Genomic DNA, 27,812 nt, shown 5'->3' with positions numbered 1-27,812 from the left:
CTTGGGATGAGTTGGACCGCAGAGTGAAGGAAAAGTAGCCAACAAGCGCTCAGCATATGTTGGAACTCCTTCAAGACTGTTGGAAAAGCATTCCATGTGAAGCTGGTTGAGAGAATGCCAAGAGTGTGCAAAGCTGTCATCAAGGCAAAGGGTGGCCACTTTGAAGAATATGAAATATAAAATATATTTTTATTGGTTTAACACTTGTTATGCTTACTACATGATTCCATGTGTGATTCCATGTGTGTTATTTCATAGTTTTGATGTCTTCACTATTATTTTACAATGTAGAAAATAGTAAAAATAAAGAAAAACCCTTGAATGAGTAGGTGTGTCCAAAGTTTTGACTGGTACTGTATATTTTTAAACGAAATAAATCCAAATATAGGCCTACCTCTATCATTTCCTACTATGATAAAACCAATTTCCGCATTCAATGGGAAATAGAGATTAATGTAAAAAATTGTAGTGCCTGAACAAAATTTTTAATGCAACATGTAACAATTTCAAAGATTTTTACAGAGTTACAGTTCATATAAGGAAATCAGTCAATTGAAATAAATTAATTCGTCCTTCATCTATGGATTTCACATAACTGGGCAGGGGTGCAGCCATGGGTGGGCCTGGGAGGGCATATGCCCACTGGGGAGCCAGGCCCAGTCAATCAGAATGAGTTTTTCCCCACAAAATGGCTTTATTACGTACAGGATTACTCCTCAACACCCCTCCCCCCTTTCGAACGATACTCCAGGTGAAGAAGCCGGGTGTGGAGGTCCTGGCGTGGCGTGATTACACGTGGTTTGTGGTTGTGAGGCCGGTTGGACATACTGACAAATTCTCTGGGGGACATTCCTGCATTCAGCATGCCAATTGCATCCTGTGGCATTGTGTTGAGTGACAAAATGGCACATTTGAGTGGCCCTTTATTGTCCCCCGCACAAAGTGCACCTGTGTAATGACCATGTCAGCTTCTTAATATGCCAACCCTGTCAGGTGGATGGATGGATTATTTTAGCTGATGAGAAATGCTCACTAACAGGGATGTAAACAAATTTGTGCACACAATTTGAGAAAAATAAGCTTTTTGTGTGTATGGAATATTTCTGGGATATTTTATGTCAGCTCATGAAACATGGGACCAACACTTTACATGTTGCGTTTATATTTTTGTTTAGCATATATACTTCTATTGGATAATGTTTCCTAATGATGTGGGTATTTTTTCAGGCATCCGGTCGAAAGTCAAGCTTTGTCATTCATTTGTGGGTGTGTCTTGGCTCAGCAAATAACCTGTCTCGCAAGAGTATTTCAACATACCACGCCCACTCAGCTGTTTCCTCAACCGTCCATAGGTAAAAGTTTTTCTCTGTCGCGCTACACTAACTTATCTACTTCTATGTAGCACACCAAAACGTTTCTAGACGTTATTCAGAGGCCCACTCGTCCAAACCTCCGCAGGTCTCAGCCATGTCTCTATCGGACCAGAGCCAACAGTGGTATCCCACCAGCGTACAGGTAACTGTGCTTCAGGCAAGAAGCCTGAGGATAAAGGGAAAAAATGGCACCAACGACTCATACGCCATCATGCAAGTGGCCAAGGATAAATTCGCTACGTCGGTGGCAGAAAAGAGTGTGGCACCCGTGTGGAAAGAGGAGGCCACGTTCGAGCTGCCGCTCTTCCACAACGGTAACACAGAGAAGTGTACGTTGCATGTCCACGTAATGCACCGGGCTCTCGTGGGATCGGACAAGTTGCTCGGGCACGCAGTCATCAACCTGTTGGAGCTCAGCGAGGTTAAATCCCGCAATAAGACTGAGTGAGTGTTCACGTCTCTGTACAGTAATAATCACAGCTTTCTATTTCTACATTGCTCAAGAAAGTGTTTGCCGTTAGTAACACAAATCCTTTTTAAGTGGATAATCTCTGTAGTTGTGATAGCCTATTTAAGACATTGGAGCACCACAATGTCACAACTCCATTGGCCTTCAATAGGGGTTGTAATTATACAAGAAGAGCAGGGACTGCTCCCATATTCCACTTGTGTAATAATCACCCAACTCAACATGCAACAACAATGTTATGTATTAATTACAACAATACAGTATAAGCGCAGGCTATAAGGCCTAAAGTGTTATCCCACAGTGTTTTACCCTGACAATTCACTCAGTAGAGTGCTACTACAACCAGTTGTTAGAGCCTATGGAATAATATTGATTGTTGCCCTGTTGCTTTTTAGTTCACTCCTCTTGCCTGCCTTCACCTCCCATTGAGTGACTCTGTTTGTTTTGACAGCCTACTGATTTAGCTCATAACAGTGTGGCATGCGAGCAGCACAACACCCCATTACCAATACCTCACAAATTGCCTGTCTCCTCAGTCATCAGTTCATAGCAGTGTTCTCTCCCTTTATGAATATCTGTTAAGGTTGAATATCTCCGAACCATTGGTTTGCAGTACTGAAGCCCTAAAAGGGGGGTTTGTTTGACTGTATACTGTATTTTGACTGTATTAATTTATGTTATAAAGAAGGTAATGTTACGTACATCAGTAAGTCTCAGGTGTTCATATATTATAATAACAGTCAAACCAATCCCTAATGTATAGTTTTGAACTGAACAATGAGGATTTGAGTCAACAGTAAAAGCCTCGGTCAAACAAAAGCTGAGCCTTGCGGTCGGTCGCCTGTCCTGGAATAAAACACCCAGCTGAAGTCTGGAAGGAAATGAGGAGGGGGGCAGGAAGAGTCAACCAGGGGTCTCAGACCTGTGAGGTGTGTGTGGCCATGAGTGCCCTCTTGGAGGTTACAAAAACAAAATGAACACAATGCTGTGACTGCAGCTTCTTATCTTCGGTGAAGCACTCAATGTGAAACAGAAAAGCAATAAAAAAAACTGACTGCTCACAGAATGACAAATATGATGAATAACTGTATGGGGGGAGAGAGAGAGCCTCTCCTCACTATTACTGCAGCTTTGTTGTTGAGAGGACAGTGTGGGTAAATGTAGGGCAAGGTAGGTAGGGGTGGCAGCTTTTATTGTTGTCCAATGTTATTATTCATTCACAGAAAAATAGAGCAATACATTTGGGAATCATACAAAAATGTAAAACGTCAGGCTTGTTCAACATGTCCCTCTAGTCCAGGGCTCTCCGACCCTGTTCCTGGAGAGCTACCCTCCTGTAGGTTTTTGCTCAAACCCCAGTTGTAATTAACCTGATTCAGCTTAACAACCAGCTAATTATTAGAATCAGGTGAACTAGATTAGGGTTGAGTCAATTACTGTGAAATGTACATAGAGACATTCCATAATTGATATAGATTACTGTGTGTGTAAACAAGTTTTCTGTTTAGTTAACGCATCTCCCTTTGAGGGAGGCCATTGCGTCTAAAAAGAATACTGATCCAGTCTTGAATATTAGTCAGGTTCACACACCCTCCTTCCATGTTACGGAGTGACTGACAACACCCCAAAGACTCATCCTTTCCTTCTACACCTCCCTGCTAGTGTTTGGAATACTGAGCAAGCACGTCAGGGACATTCGTGCCCGCTTGTGGAATCTACTTAGGGGCCACATAGCAGTCACAGCTGTTATACTGTACGCAGTAGCTGCGTAGTTATGTAAACATTTTAAACCAACTCTCTGGCCTTACAGCTGCACTATCACAAGCTGCATTGCCAAAGCAGTAAGGAATGGACACTTACAGTGAGCCCACTTATTATTTCATCCCAATATAGCTCTGTAATTCAATTGACGTTAGACAACAAAGGACAGTTCATTCTTCTCTGTGGTGAAAATGTCAAGTTGTTTTGAAAGTTTCACAGTGAACAGGACACACCCAGACAATCCTTGTAGTTGTTCACTGATTGGTGCCTGTGTGGACATCATGTCACACCTCTCAACTAGAGGTCGACCGATTATGATTTTTCAACGCCGATACCGATTAATCGGCCGATTTTTAAAAAAAAAATAAAAAATAAAATAAAAAAAATAAATAAAAAATAAATAAATAAATAAATTTAAAAAAAAATATATATATATATATATATATATATATATATATATATATATATATATAAAAAAATATATTTTTAAATAAATAATAATAATAAAAAATTAAAATACAAATGTATTTTTTATTTGTAATAATGACAATTACAACAATACTGAATTAACACTTATTTTAACTTAATATAATACATCAATAAAATCAATTTAGCCTCAAGTAAATAATGAAACATGTTCAATTTGGTTTAAATAAAAAAATTATGCAAAAACAAATTGTTGGAGAAGAAAGTAAAAGTGCAATATGTGCTATGTAAGAAAGCTAACGTTTCAGTTCCTTGCTCAGAACATGAGAACATATGAAAGCTGGTGGTTCCTTTTAACATTAGTCTTCAATATTCCCAGGTAAGAAGTTTTAGGTTGTAGTTATTATAGGACTATTTCTCTATACCATTTGTATTTCATATACCTTTGGCTATTGGATGTTCTTATAGGCACTTTAGTATTGCCAGTGTAACAGTATAGCTTCCGTCGCTCGAACCAGCAACATAACAGCCACCATCGAAGCAGCGTTACCCATGCAGAGCAAGGGGAACAACTACTAGAAGGCTCAGAGCGAGTGACGTTTGAAACACTATTAGCGCGCGTTAACTAGCTATCCATTTCACTTCGGTTACACCAGCCTCATCTCGGGAGTTGATAGGCTTGAAGTCATAAACAGCGCAATGCTTGACGCACAACGAAGAGCTGCTGGCAAAACGCCCGAAAGTGCTGTTTGAATTAATGTTTACGCGCCTGCTTCTGCCTACCACCGCTCAGTCAGATACTTAGATACTTGTATGCTCAGTCAGATTATATGCAACGCAGGACATGCTAGATAATATCTAGTAATATCATCAACCATGTGTAGTTAACTAGTGATTATGATTGATTGTTTTTTATAAGATAAGTTTAATGCTAGCTAGCAACTTACCTTGGCTTACTGCATTCGCGTAACAGGCAGTCTCCTTGTGGAGTGCAACGAGAGAGAGGCAGGTCGTTATTGCGTTGGACTAATTACCTGTAAGGTTGCAAGATTGGTGCCCTGAGCTGACAAGGTGAAAATCTGTCGTTCTGCCCCTAAACAAGGCAGTTAACCCACCGTTCCTAGGCCGTCATTGAAAATAAGAATGTGTTCTTAACTGACTTGCCTAGTTAAATAAAGGTATTTAAAAATAATATATTTATATATATATATATATATTTTTTTTATCGTCAAATCGGCGCCCAAAAATACTGATTTCCGATTGTTATGAATACTTGAAATCGTCCCTAATTAATCGGCCATTCCGATTAATCGGTCGACCTCTACTCTCAACAGACCCTTGTGAACAACACCCTGCTAGGGAAGGGCCGGGCATTGGAGAACAACAAGAGGAGAAGTAACTTTACTGAACATCAGTGAAAAGGAAGTAAACTGGAGGGAGTTGACTAAGAACAGAATAGAACAGTCAATGAAAGGGCCATTTAGTATGAAAAGGCCCGGCGTCAGAGTATCATCTCAACGCAGCAGTCTCGCATCCCAGTGTGAAGTACACAACGTGCAGTACTACTGCTGCTCACAGGCATGATAGACTAATGGAAAGAGATGGAACACTGTGCGAGTCAGCATTTAGGCTATTGTTCTCTTTCAGCATATACTCTTCCTGTGTAACCCTGAATGGCTGATAAAACAAGGCCTTCCTTGACACAAACTGTTCTTATCACAATGTGCAGCTGAGTCTCTTCCCCTCATACACATGCACACACACATTCACTGAGAGAGAGACATAACTGGAAGCCAGCCTTTTATTCAAAATATGACCCCTATAATAAGGTTTGCAGATTAAATCGGTGTTTGGTGCAGTCAGTCTTATAAAGTATCTGTTTATGAACAGCCTTGTCCTTGACATAGTTATGCCACAGAGGAGGTACTCCATGTACCTTCATTGTGATAAAAAGAGCTGAAGGAAAAATATGCACAGATAAATGTGCTGCTAAGAACAGGGTTGGAGAGCCCTGCTCTATACCATTGAGTCAATTCCCGTGAAATGTACATAGAGAAATGACATTGTTGTATATTACTGTGTGTGAACAAGTTTTCTAGTTCTCTCGTTGAATGACAAACACTTAATTGAATAATATTGTTGTACGCGCGAACAGCTGAACAAAAAAACCCTGCCGAAAACCCAAACCAAACAAGAACATCACAAAATGTCATCATAATATATGCAGGAACTGTTTCAACTGGGAAACATGCAATAGTCTTTACTGTTTTTCATCCTAAATTAAGTAACCTTCTTGTTAAGCCGGTTGCATGATTCCCAGTTGAAACAGTTTGTGCATGTGTTATGATTTGGTGACATTTTGGTGTTCCACATTTCTCCATTTTTTTTTTTTAGAGGCAAGTCAAAGTTATATAGCTAAAATCTACGCCCCTTCGTCATTGATTGGTCAACAAAATACACTAGCAGGAGTGGGAACTGTGGACTGGATTCTTAAATTAAGTGTTTGTTGTCATTTAAGAACAAGGGACGACTAGTTTTCATGCAGATTTTGTCCCTTGAGAAATACTGCACCGAACATCTTCGTTAGATGTAAAATTGCGCGACTAAGACCTCCCCTGCAAAAACGTCAAATCAATAAATCTGTAATGAATATTATCTCTGACTAATCCAGACTATTTTGAGGAAGTGTTCTCGGTAATGTTATTACTACGATGGCTGAAGAGGGACAACAATAATATTGGCACTTTTTTTTAACCGTTTTTCAACCGAAGCTCTTCAGAGTATGCGAGCACAGACATTCGCTTTGCCTAGTGGAGTTCTACCAGGAGCAAGCCGAACCGATCTATGCCGGTTATTAATTAGGCTGCAGGCTTATTTATTTCACAACTTCTTGAGAAATTTTACATCTCACTAAGCTGTCTCTAGGTATTTCAGTCCACACACAACATGTGACCATGTCTTATTTCGCTGCTATACACAGCACCAGGTGATGTACACTGCACGCACACACTTAAGTCTGGTAAGTGGACACTCTTGAAAGTGGATATTGCTGTGTCTTGTGATGTGTAAGGAGAGTGCTTCTTGGTTAGACTTTTAGAGTAAATCTAGTTTGGTTTTTGCATCTTTCTGATGACCTATGCAAAGATCCATCAGGATTTGCCATCTCCTTATATAGGATCAGACTTCTCATGCCCTATGTAAAGTCCATTCTCCATGATGATAATTGGTTTCATGCTACATGCTTTATCTGAGTAGGAGACAGTCTGGAGACAGGACTGAGGATCTCCACGGCGGATAGTTTTTTTCCCCTCTGTGTGACAGTGATAGGTTCATGTGACGTTGTTGTTATCTCTGACCTTTAGCTAAAATGCCAAACTTCAGCAGAATTTTTGTAATTTTCTTCTCAGACCTGAATTCTTCCCAGAGCTACTTTTATATGCCATCTTCATAGCCTCTCAACCTGTTTTTCGATGTCTGGTCAAAGGATGTCCATGGTAACTCATAAAACATGATTCATACACCTTATGTATTGTATATAGTCCTATCAACCTTCGTTTTGAGTTCTTCAGAAAATGTCTTAAAACCAGTGAGCCGTGTTCAGGGGGTTTTCTTATTGTGTTCTACTGCTTTCTCAAGGTTGACGATGGTGTATCTGATTTCTGCGGCAGCCAAATCCAGACTTAGCCTCACATTCCAGAGTGTTTAACTTGAAAAACAAACCTATTATGTGCTCCCCCTCTCTGGTGGTTGGGACTTGACCGTGGCTTTACCAGCTCCCAAACAGACCGCGTAATGTTTGACTTAAAGCAGATAACTCAGTGTTACTGTTTACACCACCTTCCTTCCAGTTCTCACTAGCCCCTGCCAGCTGCAGACAGCTTCTACCTCTCTCTGAAACAGATGCAGTTCATTCAGATTCATTCAGACATTTTATTTTTCATTTTCTAAAGGACTAGTGGATTGTCTTTTGAAAAATAACATGTTTTATTTAAAGAGCAGTTTCAAACATTGGCACGGTATCTAGACATTGACACAGCACAAATATCCCTCTGGTAATGATTTCTTACTCTTAACTCTAAACTGTGTTTGTACAGTACCAGTCAGAAGTTGACACACCTACTTATTCCAGGGTTAATCTTTATTTGGACTATTTTCTACATTGTAGAATAACGATGAAGACATCAAAATAATGAAATAAGACATGGAGTTACGTAGTAGCCAAAAAAGTGTTAAACAAATCAAAATATATTTGAGATTCTTCAAAGTAGCCCCCGTTTGCCTCGATGACAGCTTTGCACACATGGCATTCACTCAACCAGCTTCATGAGGTAGTTTTTTCAAGTGCAGTCGCAAAAACCATCAAGCGCTATTATAATACTGGCTCTCATGAGGACCGCCACAGGAAAGGAAGATCCAGAGTTACCTCTGCTGCAGAGAATAAGTTAATTAGATTTACCAGCCTCAGAAATTGCAGCCCAGAAAAATTCAAGTAACAGACACATCTCAACATCAACTGTTCAGAGGAGACTGCGTGAATCAGGCCTTCGTGGTCAAATTGCTGCAACAAAAAAAAACCTACTAAAGGACACCAATAAGAAGAAGAGACTTTCTTGGGCCAAGAAACACGAGCAATGGACATTAGACCAATGGCAATTTGTCCTTTGGTCTGATGAGTCCAAATTAGAGAATTATGGTTCTAACCGCTGTGACTTTGAGATGCGGAGTATGTGAACGGATGATTTTCGCATGTGTGGTTCCCACCGTGAAACATGGAGGAGGTGTGAGGTTGCTTTTCTGGTGACACTGTCAGTGATTTATTTAGAATTCAAGGCACACTTAACCAGCATTCTGCAGGGATACACCATCCCATCTGGTTTGCACTTAGTGGGACTATCAACTGTTTTTCAACAGGACATTGCCCCAACACACCTCCGGGCTGTGTAAGGGTCAGATGACCTGGCCTCCACAATCACCCGACCTCAACCCAATTGAGATGGCTTGGGATGAGTTGGACCGCGGAGTGAAGGAAAAGTAGCCAACAAGCCTGCTTCCCCATCAATTTAGTGAAGGGGGAACATGGACCTGAGAAATCAGCCTCAAATCCTGTCTGTGTGTGTTACTGATCTGACACATGTACAAGTAGGGTACATGTACAATGGAGACCATAAACTGTTGAATAGTAATGCCTCATTTTGCATAGTGTATTAATATAACATTTAGTACATTTACATGCACACTAATAATTCAATATTAAACTGATTATGGCAGTAGGCTGAGCATGGCATTTGTCATGTAAACACCTTACTCTGCTTCTCTTAATCAGCCTAAAGTCATAATCACAGTCAGTATACGCCGATTGAACAACCAGGATTTGGGGCAATCTTTGGAATTATTAGTAAACACCTTGGTGTATTTGATCTGCGCATGTGCAAGCGTCCCTCTTTCGTGAGTTTGGTAAAACTGAAAGTATGCGTCTTAGAAATAGTTTTCACTTACAAACGTTATACGTCCCAACTCAGAATCAAATAGGCATCACAAAAGTAACATGGTTGCAGTAATAGAATGTTTATTTTGATTGGTGATTTTCTGCATTTCCCAAAGTCCCATCAGGTAACCTGATTTCAGATGTGTCCATGTAAACAGGATTATTAGGGAAATAATTATTCTTTCAAAGCATGTAAACATTTAAATTGAACTACTATATTAACCTGATTTATTCCTAATGGTCATATTATTGTGTGCATGTAACCGTACTAATTACTAATGCATGATTTCCATGAGGATATGGAAAAGCGACATGGCAGCACATTTTTCGGTGCATATTTGTCTTCCGCTCTTTTTATCACAATGAAGGTACCTCCTCTGTGGCATAACTCTGTCAAGGACAATGCTGTTCATAAACAGATACTTTATAAGACTGACTGCACCAAACGCAGATTTAATCTGCAAACCTTATTATAGGGGCCATATTTTGAATAAAAGGCTGGCTTTCAGTTATGTCTCTCTCTCAGTGAATGTGTGTGTGCATGTGTATGAGGGGAAGAGACTCAGCTGCACATTGTGATAAGAACGGTTTGTGTCAAGGAAGGCATTGTTTTATCAGCCATTCAGGGTTACACAGGAAGAGTATGTGCTGAAAGAGCCATTAGAATAATAATAGCCTAAATGCTGACTCACACAGTGTTCCATCTCTTTCCATTAGTCTATCATGCCTGTGAGCAGCAGTAGTACTGCACGTTGTGTACTTCACACTGGGATGCGAGACTGCTGCGTTGAGATGATACTCTGACGCCGGGCCTTTTCATACTAAATGACCCTTTCATTGACTGTTCTATTCTGTTCTTAGTCAGCGCCCTCCACCCAGCTAACGCCACTACAGTTTACTGTAACTGTTGTAACTTCCTTTTTACTGACTTTAAGTTACTTCTCCTCTTCTTCTCGTTGAATGCATTCAGTTGTACAACTGACTAGGTATCCCCCTTTCTCCAATGCCCGGCCCTACCCTAGCAGGGTGTTGTTCACAAGGGTCTGTTGAGAGGTGTGATGTGACGTCCACACAGGCATCTGTGAACAACTACAATGATTGTCTGGGCGTGTCCTGTTCACTGAGAAACTTTTAAAACAACTTGACATTTTCACCACAGAGAAGAATGAACTGTCCTTTGTTGTCAAACATCAATTGAATTACAGAGCTATATTGGGATGAAATAATAAGTGGGCTCACTGTAAGTGTCCATTCCTTACTGCTTTGGCAATGCAGCTTGTAGTAGTGCAGCTGTAAGGCCAGAGAGTTGGTTTAAAATGTTTGTTTACATAACTACTCAGCTACTGCATACAGTATAACAGCTGTGACTGCTATGTGGCCCCTAAGTAGATTCCACAAGCGGGCACGAATGTCCCTGACGTGCTTGCTCAGTATTCCAAACACTAGCAGGGAGGTGTAGAAGGAAAGGATGAGTCTTTGGGGTGTTGTCAGTCACTCCGTAACATGGAAGGAGGGTGTGTGAACCTGACTAATATTCAAGACTGGATCAGTATTTTTAGACGCAATGGCCTCCCTCAAAGGGAGATGCGTTAACTAAACAGAAAACATGTTTACACACACAGTAATCTACATCAATTATGGAATGTCTCTATGTACATTTCACAGTAATTGACTCTATGGAATGGAGGGACAGGTTGAACAAGCCAGACCACATTGACCTTTTTTAAAAAGTTATTTTGTACATAATGTTGCTGCTACTGTCTCTTATGATCGAAAATAATTTCTGGACATCAGAACAGCGATTACTTACCTCGAACTGGACAAAGATTTTTTTTACTTAACTAGTCCGACGCAAAGGATATACTGCTTTGTCGGGAATGGGCCCAAATCCCTGTCTTTGTGTGAAAAGACAGAGAAAAAGGTTGCGGAGGTCGGGCTGCCTTCTGAGAATTTTGTAGTCGAGTGACTAAACCTCCACTACCATCTGTTCTATTGGCCAACATGTAATCATTGGAAAACAAAATCAATGATATACGATCAAGACTATCCTACCAACGGGACATTAAAAACTGTAATATCTTATGTTTCACCAAGTCGTGGCTGAACGCCGACACGGATAATATAGAACTGGCGGGATTTTTCATGCATCTGCAGAACAGAGAAACTACGTCTGGTACGACGTAACCAAATGCCTTTTTATGCTCGCTTCGAGGCAAGCAACATTGAAGCATGCATGAGAGCACCAGCTGTTCCAGACGACTGTGTGATAACGCTCTCAGTTGCCGATGTGAGCAAGACCTTTAAACAGATCAACATTTCCAAAGCTGCGGGGCCAGACGGATTACCAGGACATGTATTCAAAGCATGCGCGGACCAACTGGCAAGTGTTTACATTTACATTTTCAACCTCTCCATGACCGAGTCTGTAATACCTACATGTTTCAAAAAGACCACCATAGTCCCTGTGCCCAAGGACGCGAAGGTAACCTGCCTAAATGATTACCGCCCCATAGTACTCATGTTGGTAGCCATGAAGTGCTTTGAAAGGCTGGTCATAGCTCACATCAACAGCATCATCCCGGAAACCCTAGACCCACTCCAATTCACATACCACCCCAACAGATCCACAGATGACACAATCTCAATCGCACCCCACACTGCCCTTTCCCATCTGGACAAAAGGAACACCTATGTGAGAAAGCTGTTAATTGACTACAGCTCAGCGTTCAACACCATAGTGCCCACGAAGGTCATCACTAAGCTAAAGACCCTGGGACTAAACACCTCTCTCTGCAACTGGACCCTGGACTTCCTGACAGGGCGCCCCCAGGTGGTAAGGTTAGGAAACAACACGTCTTCCACGCTGATCCTCAACATTGGGGCCCCTCAGGGGTGCGTGCTTAGTCCCCTCCTGTACTCCCTGTTCACCCACGACTGCGTGGCCATACACGACTCCAACACCATCGTTAAGTTTGCAGACGACACAACAGTGGTAGACCTGATTACCGACAACGATGAGACTATATGGAGGAGATCAGTGACCTGGCAGTGTGGTGGCAGGACAACAACCTCTCCCTTAATGTGAGAAAGACAAAGGATATGATCGTGGACTACAGGAAAAGGTGTGCCGAACAGACAGTCGAGAGTTTTAAGTTCCTTGGTGTCCACATCACCAATTAACTTTCATGGTCCAATCACACCAAGACAATCTTGAAGAGGGCACGACAACACCTTTTCCCCTCAGAAGACTGAAAAGATTTGGCATGGGTCCCCAGATCCTCAAAAAGTTAAACAGCTGCACCTTCGAGAGCATCCTCACCGGTTGCATCACCGCCTGGTATGGCAACTGCTCGGCCTCTGACATAAGGCGGTACAAAGGGTAGTGTGTACGGCCCAGTACATCACTGGGGCAAAGCCTCCTACCATCCAGGACCTATATACTAGGCGGTGTCAGAGGAAAGCCCAGAAAATTGTCAGACTCCAGTCACCCAAGTCATAGACTGTTCCCTCTGCTACCGCACGTGAAGTGGTAATCCTAGCGCCAAGTCTAGGACCAAAAGCTCCTTAACAGCTTCTACCCCCAAGCCATAAAACTGCTGAACAGTTCATCAAATGGCCTCCCAGACTATTTACATTGACCCCCCCCCCCTCTCTATTTGTTTTTACACTGCTGCTATTTATTATGTATGCATAGTCACTTTACCCCCACCTACATGTACAAATTACCTTGACTAACCTGTACCCCCGCACGTTGGCTCGGCACCGGTACTCCCTGCATATAACCTTGTTATTGTTATTTTATAATTTTTTTGTTTATTTACTAAATATTTTCTTAACTCTATTTCTTGAACTGCATTGTTGGTTAAGAGCTTGTAAGAAAGCATTTCACTGTAAGGTTTACACCTGTTGTATTCGGTGCATGTGACAAAGTTCGATTTGTTTTACGTTGTTGTATAATTCCCAAATGTATTGCTCTATTTTTCTCTGAATGAATAATAACATTGGACAACAATGAAAGCTGCCACCCCTACCTACCTTGCCCTACGCTTCCCCATGCTGTCTTCTCAACAACAAAGCTGCAGTAATAGTGAGGAGAGGCTCTCTCTCTCCCCCCATACAGTTATTCATCATATTTGTCATTCTGTGAGCAGTCAGTTTTTTTTATTTTTATTGCTTTTCTGTTTCACATTGAGTGCTTCACCGAAGATAAGAAGCTGCAGTCACAGCATTGTGTTCATTTTGTTTTTGTAACCTCCAAGAGGGCACTCATGGCCACACACACCTCACAGGTCTGAGACCCCTGGTTGACTCTTCCTGCCCCCCTCCTCACTCACTTCCTTCCAGACTTCAGCTGGGTTGTTGCGGAACAGGCGACCTCGGGCCTCATGGGTTTTGCTTGACAGACTTTTAATGCTGACTCAGCTCTGCATTGCTTAGTTCTAAACTATAAATGAATGGTTGTTTTGACTGTTATTCCATTATATGAACAGCTGAAACATACAGATGTAGGAACAGTACCTTCTTTATAACTGAATACATACAACGGTGATTTCTTGAGGGTCATTGAACCAATCAGCATGGACGACAGGAAATGACTTGATGCAGTCCTTACGATGTGAGCCTTTCTTTTGTACTCTGACCTTCTTTTTCCCAGAAGGCATCTTCTACACAAGTGAAACAGACTAGGTGTAGAGGAACTTGTTTTGTGATATTCTGATTATATTTAATATACTGCATTCATCAAAAAAAAAAGTGTCTGGGGATTTTGTAAGTGATTCATTAAATATGAACCTAAATTGAGTGTAATCTTAACAGACTCCAACTATATTTTACCTGCATAGCCTGTAGCTATGATCACTCATAGAACCCTCCAATGTAAAGTCCATTAATTCAGTTTAGAAATCCACATTGCAAAATGATTTCACTCCCGGAACCTGGTCCCCCACCCATTTCCACTGCTGGCCTGTAGTAGCCTATACAGTACATTTTAAGGCATGGTGTTCAGTCTTAACATACAACAGAAGTGTGTTGCAACTTAGTAGGACGGCAAGGATGAAATTGTCTTTCTTTCTATGGTGACCATTTAGTATGAATCATAATGCCCACTGACTCTCAAGATCACTTACCGCATCATCGGTCATTTCCCCTGGCTCTTCCACCCTTGGGCCTCTCCAAAAAAGAATCACTGTTTCCATGGAAGGACTCTTCACATTTGAAAGGAGAAATAGCAGCAGCCCCAACTTACTGGAATTATTCTCTTGGCTATGATAAAACCCTTGGAACCAATAGGATTAGAGGTCAACAAATAAGGGGGAAAATACAGCCTTGAATAAAGCCATGCTATGGGTGACAGCTTTCTTTATTTGTGATAGCTAACAACATGTAGACACTATATCTTTTTAGAACTGGAGGTGAGGCCCAGGGACTGCTGAACACATGACACTTATTTGATCATCAGCCTTCCTCTGCTTATGCATGCTGTGGTTGTTCAGACAGATCAGTCTGCTAAGTGTGCGTTATCTGAAAAGAGTGGTGAATGCCTACACATTTCTAGTTATTTCTGAGTGCCCTTACAAGTTATTGGAGGAGCTCAGTAGACATCTAAACAAATAAAACATTACCTTGGTTCTTTCTTTCACTGCCTCACATTCATAGACCTTGTTCTTGAGCCATCTCTCCGATAAGAACAGCATGTGTTTCATACCAATTCAATTAAACTATTTGATAAACAATAGACTTTCTCTCAACAGATGGCATAAGCTGTTGGATAAGGCAGGCAAGCCAGACAAAGACAGGGGAGAGGTGCTGGTGGACATCCAGTTTATGAAGAACAACCTGACAGCCAGCATGTTCGACCTCTCTGCTACAGACAAGCCGCGCTCCCGCCTGGGCAAGTTCAAGGACAAGGTTCGAGGCAAGAAGAAGGAGGGTCTGTCGGACTCAGCGTCTGCCGTGGTGCCGTCCTTCACCCAGGTTCTGACGGACAGTGAGGGAGAGGGGGAAGGGGAGGGATGTGCAGACAAAGAAGAGAAAAAGAAGAAAAACAAGCTGAAGTCTCTGTTTTCCCCCAAGTCTAATCTGCAGCGTCACGGACTGTCTCAATCCATGTCTGTCCTGGGCCCTCTGCCGGAGAAGGACTCCTCACTGAGTGGCAGCCCCTCCTCAGGCCTCAATGAGGACTCCTCTGAAGGTGAGCATCATCACAGACTGGCCTTCCATTTTAAATATAGCAATCTGTTAGAAAACTTGTTACACTGTGTTTACCAATCAACCCCCCCCCCCCCCCCTTCTTTCTCATCCACAGGTAAAAATAAATTCAAGTTTCTGACCCACAAGCGCACAGGCAGTTCCGACAGTAAGGCTTCTCAGGGCTCCCTGTCTCTAGGGCGCTCTAAGATCCATGCCCCGCTTGCAGAGCAGAGTAACCTGTGCATCAACGGCAGTCACTTGTACACAGAACATCCCCATCCCCGGAGCGCACGCACCGGCTCCACCTTCAGCCTTGCCAGCTCAGGCCATGGTTCCATGGAAGACCTACGCAGGGCCCAGGGCCGTAAGAGCTCCAGCAACTCCATGGACTCTCTCACGGCCCTGAAGCAGCCCTCACCCTGGGCAGAGGGGGAGAGCAGCAGGGCAGAAGAGGAGGAGGAGGAGGAGGAAGAAAGAGTTAAGATGGATGAGATGAAGCGAAAGGAAGAGCAGGAGAGAAAGAAGTTAGAGGAAGAGAGGATGAGGAAGGAGGAACAAGAGAAAAGGAGGATTGGGAAGGAGGTAGAAAGACTTAGGTTTGAGGAGGAAGAGAAAACAAGGAAGGAGGAGCAGGAAAACAGAAAGAGGATGGAGGAGGAGGAAAAGATTAGGGTTGAGGAGGAAAGTAGAATGATGGAAGAGAGGAAGAGGAGACTGAAGGAGGAGGGAGAGGAGAGGGTAAAGAAGAAAGAACAGGAAATTATTAGGTTACAGGAGGAACAAGAGAGGTGGGAAGAAGAGGAAAGGATGAGGCGAGAAGAGCATGAAAGAATGAAGAGGGAGGATAGACTGAGGAAGGATGACGAGAGGAAAATGAGGGAGGAGGAGGAAAGATTGAAGAGGGAGAAAGAGGAGAGGATTAAGGAGGAGGAAGAAAGGATTAGGAGAGAACAAGAGGAAGATATGCAAAGAAGGGAGGAACGGCAGAGGAAGATGAGGGAGGAGGAAGAAAGAGTGAAGAGAGAGCAGGATAGGCTGAGAGAAGAGGAGAGAAGAGTGAGGGAGGAGGAAGAAAGAGTGAGGAAGGCCAAGGAGGAAGATAGGCTGAGAGCAGAAATGGGGATAAAGAGGACAGAGGAGGAAAGAATTAAGAGGGAAGAGGAGGATAGGCTGAGAAAGGAGGAAGAGGAGAGGAAGATCAGGAAGGAGGAAGAGAGGATAAGGATATTAGAGGAGGAGATGTTGAGGAAGAATGAAGAGCAGAGGAAGATCAGGAAGGAGGAAGAGAGGATAAGGATATTAGAGGAGGAGATGTTGAGGAAGGATGTAGAGCAGAGGAAGATCAGGGAGGAGGAAGAGAGGATAAGGATATTAGAGGAGGAGATGTTGAGGAAGGATGAAGAGCAGAGGAAGATCAGGAAGGAGGAAGAGAGGATAAGGATATTAGAGGAGGAGATGTTGAGGAAGGATGAAGAGCAGAGGAAGATCAGGGAGGAGGAAGAGAGGATAAGGATATTAGAGGAGGAGATGTTGAGGAAGGATGAAGAGGAGAGGAAGATCAGGGAGGAGGAAGAGAGGATAAGGAGATTAGAGGAGGAGAGGCTGAGGAAGGAGGAAACAGAAACAATGAGGCTTGAAGAAGAAAGGGGCAATGAACAGGAGAGGAGTGATAAGGAGCAGAAAGAAAGATTTAGGGTAGAGGAAGAAAATATGAAAACAGAGGAGTTGAGACAGGAAGAGAAAAGGAGAAATGCACAGATGGAGGAAGAGCAAAGGCGTGAGGAGGCAGAGCAAAGGCGTGAGGAGGCGAGGGCACCGTTGGAGGAAGTTGAGAAGCAGATGGAGCAGTATAGCAAGTCAAAGGTCACCGTGTGCAATAATCCTTTTGAGGAAGTCTCTCCCTTCAGTTCATTTGATGACAGCTCTTCAAATAATCTGTTTGAGGAGAACCCTATGACCACTACTGGACCCATCAGCTGCCGGATAAATAAAGTATCAGCAGTCAAGCCAAGGTCAGTCACATACACACACTGTCTCAGTTCCCTTTGCCAGAATTCCATTAGCCCTTGAGTGCCATAAATTATGGATGCACTATTTATTTAGTCTCCAAAAGCAGCAGGGGGAAAATACCCAAGTGTCTTCTGGAACCCCCTGAGATCTCTCCTTTCATCCACACACACTAACTTTCCCTCTCTCAAATCCTCAGATTCTCTGATTCAGATATCCCATTTCATCTTCTAACAAAACAATATCAATAATGCTAACATTCTCTTTCCTCTGGGTGGCACAAGTCAGATTTATGTGGAAAACCTACCAACTTGTCTGAGACTTTTATACCACCAGTTAATCAAGGGAGGCAACAAGTCCAATGTATGGACATGGCACGGTGTGGCGGATTGCAGGGACTCGGCTGGATGGAATTGGGTTGGTTTTATTGGATCCTTACTGCTTTGGTACAAAATTGAGATTTGATCAGAACACCTGTTGCCTTATCAAATACTTTGGTACAGGGTGACGCTCTGTAGAGAATATTAAGTTCATCTCTGTGTGTTGGAGTCATGGCCGTTTGGTGTTAAGCGAGATGTCCTGGTATCTGTTGGCCTGCGGTGTATGACACTACTCTCACATGCGCATCTCATTAAAGCACAATCCCCTGAAGTGCTATGACACCGTCATGAAAATTGCAGTGCAGTGGAAAATGTGGTTGTGCGTGTTCGCGTTGGAAACCTTTGGCTCAGCTAGGATTGGCTGCTCCTCCCATGAATCACACCTTGCTATACAGTTTCTACAGATGTCATATTAAAAGTGTTACAGTGAGACACAAAGCATTAGGTGATTGCTCAAGTTTTTAACTAGGGCGTTGATGTTGAATGACTCATGTAGGTATGTATGCTGATGAGGATGAAACAAACCAACAGGATGATTTGACTCGGTGTATTCAAGCAAGGCTGTTTGGTCATGTGAACAGTTCACGGTTCAGAGGCTAGAAAGATGATTTATCTTTTTTATTTCTCCTTTTGGTGTATTTTTTCATTCATGTTTGGTTATTTTAAATCTACATGTAAAACCTTTCCGTGCCTTAGTGTGTTTGTGTTACTAACCTAAACATTATAACTAACCTTCATGTCCCTCTCATAATAAAATGAAATCCCACCCTTTCTCCCATGTTCTTGTCTGGTGAGTTATGAGCAACTAATAACAACTTTGTTATATAACACCTCTGTAGTTTGTAGTTTACATTGACTACCTCTCTGCTAACTGGAATGTGTGTGTGTTTGGATTCCAGCAAGACTTTCATAGCATTTCATCATTTAGCTTTAGAAACAAATTCTATGTTCTTTAAAAAGTTTTGAAGGTTTTTCCATTTTCAATGTTTGGTAGTTAGACCTTGTCATCAGCAACAACAACAAAAAATCTCACTGCACCCTCCCCTTCCTAACCCTGCTCTTCCAGACCCTCTTCATGGGGGAACCCTTCAAAGCCTGCTATATCTTCCAACCCCTTCTTATCGTCCTCGTCTCCTGACCTGGAGAGTTCTATGGACTCCCCCAGAGGCGCAAGGGAAAATAGAGACGCTATTGACCCGTCTACTAATCTGATGGAGAAGAAAGACCCTGCCCCTGTGGCTCCCATCAATCAGCCCTGGGCTCGTAAGGACAACTGGTCTAGTAAATCTCATTGTGCCACACCTACCCTCGCTAAAACAAAGCCAACAAAACCGCCCCCTCCCCTCAGATGTCAATCTTCTACGGCATTGGTGGGAAGTGGGGATGACCAGGGGAGTGTTAGTGGTAAGGACCATTCCAGTGTCAGACAGGATAAGGGCCCTGCTCCACTGCCTCCAGACAACCAGCGATGGGCTCATAAAGACAACTGGCCCAGTAAGTCCAACCCTGGTTCTGCCACTCCTACCCTCACCCAAAAACCGCCAACAAAACCGCAGCCTCCTCCAAGACGCCACTCTGCCACGTCATTGGTGGGAAGCGAACATGACCTGCACTTAAATGAGAGTGTTAGTCAGGATGATTCCGGTGTCAGGAGGGACAAGCGTCCTGCTCCACTGCCTCCTGACAGACCAAACCAGGCTCCAAGCCAGACACAGAGGGACCAGAGTATGACCAGTGTGAATCAGGGACATAAGGACAGAGTGGGTGCCTCCATGTCCAAAGTTTCTCAACGTGTGGTACAGATGATCACGCCACTGAGATCTTCCTCCACAGCTACAACAGAGCACATCAGTGGAGGCCAGAGCTCTACCCACCATGGGAACCAAGCAGAGGAACCCATGCCATCAGCCACTGGGGGGTTGGTGGTTGTGAAACACAATAAAGGTCCAGCACCCTCCAGGCCCCAGCACCTTCCAGGGAAGACAATGCCAACAGTTGATGTGTTAGATGAGCAATCAAATACTGAGGAACATGACTCTTCGGTTGAGTTTGGTCCAAACAATCCCTTTGCAGAAGACTGCAGAATGGAGAAGTCCTCTGGATGTGGTGTAGAACAGAGTCTAACTGGTGAGCGCCAGGGTAGCCCGCACTCTCACAATCAACAGAGTTGTACCTCCACAGATGCAGATCTAGGTCTGTTTCAGAAGCGTGTGGTTGGGGACACAACTGAGCTTCCAACGCCAGATGTTCTGCCAGCCGAGGATGTCTCCTGTCCCACCAAAAGCACATCAGTGAAGCGGGCCCGTGCTCCCTTGCCTCCAGTGAAGATAACATCCACCTTTAGAGAGGAGGGAGCTGGTAAACAGAGTTCTGGAAAACTACAAAGCCCAGGGGCTCCCACTTCGAGTAAGCTTTCCTCAGGTAACTGGGTAAAAAAGCAGAATGGCGGGGTGGGTGTGGCACTACCATGTGTTACACTTGCCCAGCCCCCATGTTTCCCCTCACCTGCCCCCTCCTCCATACCCCACCCCGAGCCCCTGAAGGGATCAGGGGGCAGGAGAGACTGCCCTCCCCAGACAACAAGCTCTGTCCCTGGCCAGAAGACCCTGCTTCATGCTGGAGCTCTGCCCGCCATTACAGAGCAGTACAGTGGAGAGGAGGCAGGAGGGAGAGGGGACAGGTCTGCCTCAAGCACACGCAGGTGAGAGAGAGATCTCAGCCTTTTCCTGTAGCGTGTAGCAGCTATGTGCTGTCCACCAAACCTCTCCTGTAGAATGTACTGTGGTTAGAATTACTAAACCTCCCCAATCGATTGTAAAATGCACTGTTCCAGAACACTTCATGAATGTGACCCTTTATAAAACTCTTCTATTCTTTTATCAAATGTTTAGCTGCACTTTCCTGAATTAAATCACTAACTTATGACTAGGTTGTATTTGCAATACTTTCAAAAATTGTGCAAAGGAAATCATAGCTGGTACTCTTTTAAAAATGACTATACTATAATTATTATGGAGTTTAACATAAAGCAAAAGGAACATAGCTCCCCAGAGCAATTAGCAGTATATTATGTCATCAAAGAGCACTTAGCTACTAATTACTGCAGATGTAATTTATTTTCTGCTAGTTGTTTAATTGTGATGTCATTCACACAATGCCCTCAGCCAGTATGAATCACATCTATAGAAATGCCAGCCTTTGTAGCTTTCATTGCTTTTTGTCATATTATTCTTCCTGTATCTGAATCTGACAAAGCTCAGTGGAGCCTGTAAAATGCCATTACTCAGACTGTGCGTACACTGTGGATCCTCTGCAGTCTAACCTTATCTAAGAGAGAAAGAATAGATACTCTTGCCATTGTGTCATATATGGTGGGAATGAGTCAATTGTGAAGACGAACCCTGCTCGGATTTCTTGTCATGTCTAACTGATCAAACAAATCGTTTCCCACTGTTGGCAGCAAGCTTCAACTCTTTTTTTTCTTCTGTGCTATGAGACATAATAATCAGACCTGCTTTTTGAGAAAAGGCATTTATTCGGATATCCCCCACATCCACATGCTGCATCCTCTAATAACAATACTTTTCAGAAAAGTTTGAGTGTCTCTTACTCTCTCTGTCTATCTCGATTCAGGCCACACCCAGTAAAGCCCTTGAGTTCCCTGGAAAACCAGCCAGCTTCCAACATCCATGAGGGACAGGCTGGCAAATCTACAGGGATCCTCGGTGGCCTTCAAGAGAAGATAAAGGTACTTTAAAGGAAAATATTGTCAGGTCCATAATTATTGGCACCCTTGATAAAGATAAAATAAATAATACAAATACTGAGCTGTATTTTATACTAATACACTTGCTCAGAGAAAGATTTTGTTTAACAAAATAATTGTCACCTCAATACTTTAGCACCCACCCTTTAGCACCCTCCCCTTGCGAGGATAATGAGGCTTTTTCAACAAAAAAAAAATAAGATTGGAGAACACGTTGGGCGGGATCTTAGACCATTCCTCAATACAGAATCTTTCCAGATCCTTGATATCCTTTGTCTGTGCTTGGACTGCCCTCTTCAATTCAAACCACAGGTTTTCAATGGGTTCCAAGTCCGGAGACTGAGATGGCCATTGAAAAATGTTGATTTTATAGTCAATTAACCATTTCTTTGTCGATTTTGATCAGTGCTTGAGGTTGTCTTGCTGGAAGATCTACTTGTGGCCAGTTTTTTTGGCTAATATGTCCTAGTACTGTGTAAAGTTCATGATGCCGTTGAACTTAACAAGGGCCCCAGGACCAGTAGAAGCAAAATAGTCCCATAACATCATAGATCCACCACCATATATTGCTGTAGGTATGAAGTACTTTTCTGCATACAGTGTATGCTTCGGTCATCTGACCACTAACTTGTGACTAGGTTGTATTTGCAATACTTAAAAAAATTGTGCAAAGGAAATCATAGCTGGTACTATATTAATTATTATATTATAATTATGGAGTTTAACATAAAGCAAAAGGAACAGTATAGTAACAGTATATTATGTCATCAAAGAGCACTTAGCTACTAAGTAATTAATGCAGATGTAATTTTTCTGTGCTAGTTGTTTAATTGTGATGTCATTCAGACAATGCCCTCAGCCAGTATGAATCACGTCTACAGAAATGCCCACTTTTGTAGTTTTCATTGTTTTTTTGCGCCTGGGCTGGAACAATACATTATGGCCTTTCTCTTGCATTTCAAAGATTCTAGTCCAAAAATATGCATTTGTTATATTCTCCTACATTAATATCACATTTCCACAAACTTCAAGGTGTTTCCTTTCAAATGGTATCAATAATATGCATATCCTTGCTACAGGCAGTTAGATTTGGGTATGTCATTTTAGGTGAAAATTGAAAAAAAGAGTCAGATCCTTAAGAGCTTTTAATAGGCTTTTAACAGGCTTTTAGCAAATCCAATGACATGGTGATTTGTATTTTTAATGATTTCATGTCAGTTGACAACTCAGCCAAATGTAAACTAAAAACTAGATGTTGAACTGATTCTCTATGTAGGATATTACATTATGTTAGCCAGTGTAAAGGACGTCACGCCGCTTCCTTAGCAAGTACCACTTCCTCCTGATTCGTCTCACACAGGGGCTCAATCCCAAAACCACGTGACCTCCCTCCTGAAGCGTCTTACCAGTCGACGGCACATGAAAGGGGAGGAGACCGGTTAAAGAATACTTTTTAAGCCTTGAGACAATTCAGACATGGCATGTGTATGTGTGCCATTCAGAGGGGGAATGGGTAAGACAAAAGATGTACAGTTGAAGTCGGAAGTTTACATACACCTTAGCCAAATACATTTAAACTCAGTTTTTCCACAATTCCTGACATTTAATCCTCGTAAAAATTCCCTGTCTTAGGTCAGTTAGGATCACCACTTTATTTTAAGAATGTGAAATGTCAGAATAATAGTAGAGGGATTTATTTCAGCTTTTATTTCTTTCATCACATTCCCAGTGGGTCAGAAGTTTACATACACTCAATTAGTATTTGGTAGCATTGCCTTTACATTGTTTAACTTGGGTCAAACGTGTCAGGTAGCCTTCCACAAGCTTCCCACAATAAGTTGAATAAGGTGAATTCTGGCCCCTTCCTCCTGACAGAGCTGGTGTAACTGGGTCAGGTTTGCCTCCAAACTTACGACTTCAACTGTAGATATGTATAGGGGTAAGGTGATTAGGCATCAGGATATATGATAAATAGAGTAGCGGTACAACCATATGGTTGAATGTATGCGTATTGAGTCAGTATAAATGTGACTGCATGTTATGTGTGTCCTTGTAGTTTCAGTGTGCATAGAGACAACAACAGAAATACAAGGGTCAACTCAGTCTGTGTAGCCACTCTGTTAGCTATTTAGCAGTCTTATGGCTTGGGGATAGAAACTGTTCAGGAGCCTTTTGGTGTCAGACTTGATGCACCGGTACCGCTTTCTGTGCGAAAGCAGAGAGAACAGTCTATGGGTGGCTGGTATTTTACACCACCTGATATAGAGGTCCTCGATGGCAGGGAGCTTGGCCCCAGTGATGTACTGGGTTGTCGGCAACAACCTCTGAAGCGACCATGCGACCAAGGGTGGTGCTGTTGCCATACCAAGCAATGATGCAGCCAGTTAAATGCCTAGTACAATAAAGGTTAAATAACAAACATATTTTAAAAAGTCCAGATGCTCTCAATGGTGCAGCTGTAGAACCTTTTGAGGATTTGAGGGCCCATGCCAAACCTTTTCAACCTCCTGAGGGGGAAGAGGCGCTGTCACACCTTCACAACTTTACGTGTGTGAGTGAACTATTTAATTTCCTTAGTGATTTAGACACCGAGGAACTTGTAGCTCCTGGCCCGCTCCCCTACAGCCCCGTCGATGTGTATGGGGCTGGCCCGTTTCCTGTAGTCCACGATCAGCTCCTTGGTCTTACTGACGTTGAGGGACAGGCTGTTTTCCCAGCACCACATTGTCATGTCGTCAGCAAACTTGATGATGGTGTTGAAGTTGTGTGGGTCCACGCAGTCATGGGTGAACAGGGAGTACAGGAGGGGACTACGCGCACACCCCTGTGGGGCCCCCGTGTTGAGGGTGAGCATGGCGGAGGTGATGTTGCCGACCCTCACCAGCTGGGGTTGGCTCTTCAGGATGTCCAGGATCCGGTTGCAGAGGGAGTTGTTCAGTCCCAGGGTCCTAAGCTTGGAGGGAACAAGGGTGTTGTTGTATGCTGAGTCAATGAACAGCTTTCTCACATAACTTTACAACTACTTTGCAAGGTTAGGGGAAGGGGAAGCTAACATGCTAAGTAGTTGCAAAGTAGCTAAAAAGTAGTTGCAAAGTTACTAATTAGCTTAAATGCTAAAGTTGTCCATGATGAGATTTGAACAATGTTAGATGTTCGCGTTATACACTCGACCAACCACCTTACTTTCATTTTTGCCTTAAGTAACCTGTCTTATGTAACCGTACCAATTGTAACATATACTAATTTCAGTGTCCCGGATTTACATTTACTATGGTACATCTAGTCCGAGACCAGGCTGCTAAGACGTCTGTCCTCAAAACAGTTTATGGACTTGGGCTCATGTATAACGCATTTAATGAACTTGCCCTGTCTGAGTGTAGCCTATGTCTTGCAAGATCACATAGGCCTAATGATTTAATTAGTATTTACATAACAGACCTGAATATAACAGCGTAGTAGTAGGCCTATATTACTGTTACACCAAAAACACCTGTCATTTTTTGACTTTTAGGGTTCTAGCTGAAGTCACTCTTTTTTTCCCTCATGCGGCCAAAACTCAACTGAGCACGCAACTTGGCAGGATGTATAGCCAGTCTATGCTAGCTGTGCCATTCGAAATCCTGTTTCAAGTCCAGGCTCTGTCAAAGCCGGCTGTGACCGGGAGACCCATGGGGCGGTGTACAATTTGGCCTAGCGTTGTCCGGGTTAGGGGATGGTTTGGCCGGCAGAGATGGTCTTGTCCCATCGCACCGACTCCTGTGGCGGGCTGGGCACGCTGACACGGTCACCAGGTGTACGGTGTTTCCCCTGACACATTAGTGCGGCTGGCTTCCGGGTTAAGCGGGCATTGTGTCAAGAAGCAGTGCGGCTTGGCTGGGTTGTTTCGGAACACACGGCTCTTGACCTTCGCCTCTCCCGAGTCTGTGCAGGAGTTGCAGCGATGGGACAAGACCGTAACTACCAATTGGGGAGAAAAAGGGCAACAACAAAAAAAAATTTAATAATTTATTGAGACAATATGTGTGGGCATAGGCAGACGTTGCAATTGGAGGATGCGTTATTCTATATTCTAGAATGCATCTGTTAGTCATTTCTCAATCAAAGTCGTCATTTAAAAAAACATGCATTTCCGCACCTAAAGGAAGGGCACTACACCCCTCTGTATGTGTACTGAATAATCAGACCCCATTGTGTCTAAGAAAAAAGATGCTATCTAGAACCTAAAAGGCTTCTTCGGCTGTCCCCATAGGAGAACCCTTTGACGAACCCTTTTTGGTTCCTTTGACAGACATCATCAGTGCCCAGGGAGCAGTTGTTGTTGGGGGTTACCTGCCTTCCTCAGGGGTAGAATGGAAGATTTTTCACCTTGCCGGCTTGGGGATTCAAACCAGTGACTTTTTAGTTACTGGCCCAACGCTCTTAACCACTAGGCTACCTGCCGCCAGACATTATAGATAATTCATGGCATATATTATCCTTAGAGAAGTCTATGGAAAAATATAAATGGCACTGAATGATTGTACCACCTCCATTGCCTCCCTTTCCTTCTAGGTCAAAGACACAGGGGTCAAAGGTCCCTACTCCCAGCTGACCCAGGAAGAGCTGATCTCCCTGGTGCTAAAGCAGCAGGAGCAGCTCTCCAAAAGGGACGATAAGATTAAGGAGCTGGAGCAGTACATTGACAACCTGCTGGTGCGCATCATCGAGGAGCAACCCAGTATCCTGATGACCATGAACTCACTCAAATGAGTGTTCCTAATCATTCAGAGCAGGGCTTTACTAAAATGTGTATCTTCCTCAATGCACATGTATTGGGCTGGTTGAATATTTCAGTCTGAATTCACCTGACACCCATGTACAGTATACCATACCAAGCACTGGCTTTCTGTTTCTACTGAACAGGTGCACTTTTGTTCATTACATTTTGATTGTTGACTATTTGATTGCTCATTACATTTTGACTGAAGGATTTCTTAACTTTATGGTGTGTAAAGACAGTATAAGAACAACAAAGCACAAGTTTAAATAGGCCTGTGGGAAGTTGCCTTACGTTTTTGACAGTTTGATTTTTCTTAGTATTAATGTTTTGATTTTCTTGCGATGAGTATCATATGAAGGTTATATCCAGCGCAATGACACTGAAGAATGAATTGAATAATAAATAATGAAAGCTCCAACAGAACAGTGGAGTTTGCATATTTGGTAACACTTTATGTAAAGCAGACAGACCGGTATAATAAGGTGTCATTCATGCTTATGACCAGTATTACAATGAATTATAATCACATAATGAGTAATACCTGTTGTTAAAGTGTTTGTATTGCTTGTCTATGAGGTACATATATATTATTCCCTGATACTGTATAACTCGTATAAATGTTGTACATATTGAGATGTCCTTTTCCTATTGTCAACTTCATGTTGAATCACTTTGAGGAGGAAATAACTGATAAGTTGCTGGTCTTAAGAGATAAACATGGATTGATAATTATTACAATTTAGTCTACAGATAAGCAAGGTTTACTGGGTAGTGTGGACTATGCAATGAATCTAGAGTGCATTCATCAAAATGCAATCTCACTGACAGGTGCACCTCTGGAAACAAATTGCATGGGTGTAACCTATAGACACCGTTCAAAGTGGCATTTCCTTGTGAAGAAAGCTATTGAAATTCAGAGACTTTTCTTAAACCAGCTACCACTGGCCATAGGTAGATATTCTGACACATCTTGCTACTGTATGTTGGTCTGCCTTTGGTCATACAAATTATTACTGTATAGTTGGGTGAAAGTTCATCTCGGGACACCCAGAACTAAAATCTAATGTATCCCACGTAATTGCGTCAAACGCTCAATTACATCTGTCCACGAGAGATTAGGTGAAAGTCGGAACGTTTATATTTGATCCATGTAAAGCCTATTTTACAATGATAAAATAAAGACTCATTTTCAAAAAA

General features: G+C 42.8%; 1 protein-coding gene across 2 annotated transcripts; it reads left to right on the top strand.

Annotated features, from left to right (window-relative positions):
• Nucleotides 1-1,269: 1,269 nt before the first annotated feature.
• LOC139408731 (RAB11 family interacting protein 1 (class I) b) lies at nucleotides 1,270-27,812 on the top strand. Of its 2 annotated transcripts, XM_071152983.1 has the most exons (6): nucleotides 1,270-1,817; nucleotides 15,265-15,704; nucleotides 15,819-17,715; nucleotides 19,157-20,791; nucleotides 21,724-21,838; nucleotides 26,408-27,812. In XM_071152983.1, exons 1-6 carry the CDS (start codon nucleotides 1,468-1,470, stop codon nucleotides 26,603-26,605), a joined length of 4,635 nt encoding a protein of 1,544 aa, XP_071009084.1. In that variant the 5' UTR covers nucleotides 1,270-1,467; the 3' UTR covers nucleotides 26,606-27,812. The 2 variants fall into 2 exon arrangements, with proteins under 2 accessions (XP_071009084.1, XP_071009085.1); XM_071152984.1 differs by lacking the exon at nucleotides 19,157-20,791.

The sequence above is a fragment of the Oncorhynchus clarkii genome, chromosome 5 (assembly GCF_045791955.1).
Source record: "Oncorhynchus clarkii lewisi isolate Uvic-CL-2024 chromosome 5, UVic_Ocla_1.0, whole genome shotgun sequence".
NCBI lineage: Eukaryota > Metazoa > Chordata > Actinopteri > Salmoniformes > Salmonidae > Oncorhynchus > Oncorhynchus clarkii.
This window is presented reverse-complemented; position numbering and strand designations above follow the sequence as displayed.

Coding starts and splice junctions, on each gene's coding strand:
- LOC139408731 (XM_071152983.1), top strand. CDS start 1,468: ATGTCTCTATCGGACCAGAGCCAACAGTGGTATCCCACCAGCGTACAG. Junction 1,818..15,264: donor AAATCCCGCAATAAGACTGA/GTGAGTGTTCAC, acceptor TTCTCTCAACAG/ATGGCATAAGCTGTTGGATA. Junction 21,839..26,407: donor GCCTTCAAGAGAAGATAAAG/GTACTTTAAAGG, acceptor CTTTCCTTCTAG/GTCAAAGACACAGGGGTCAA.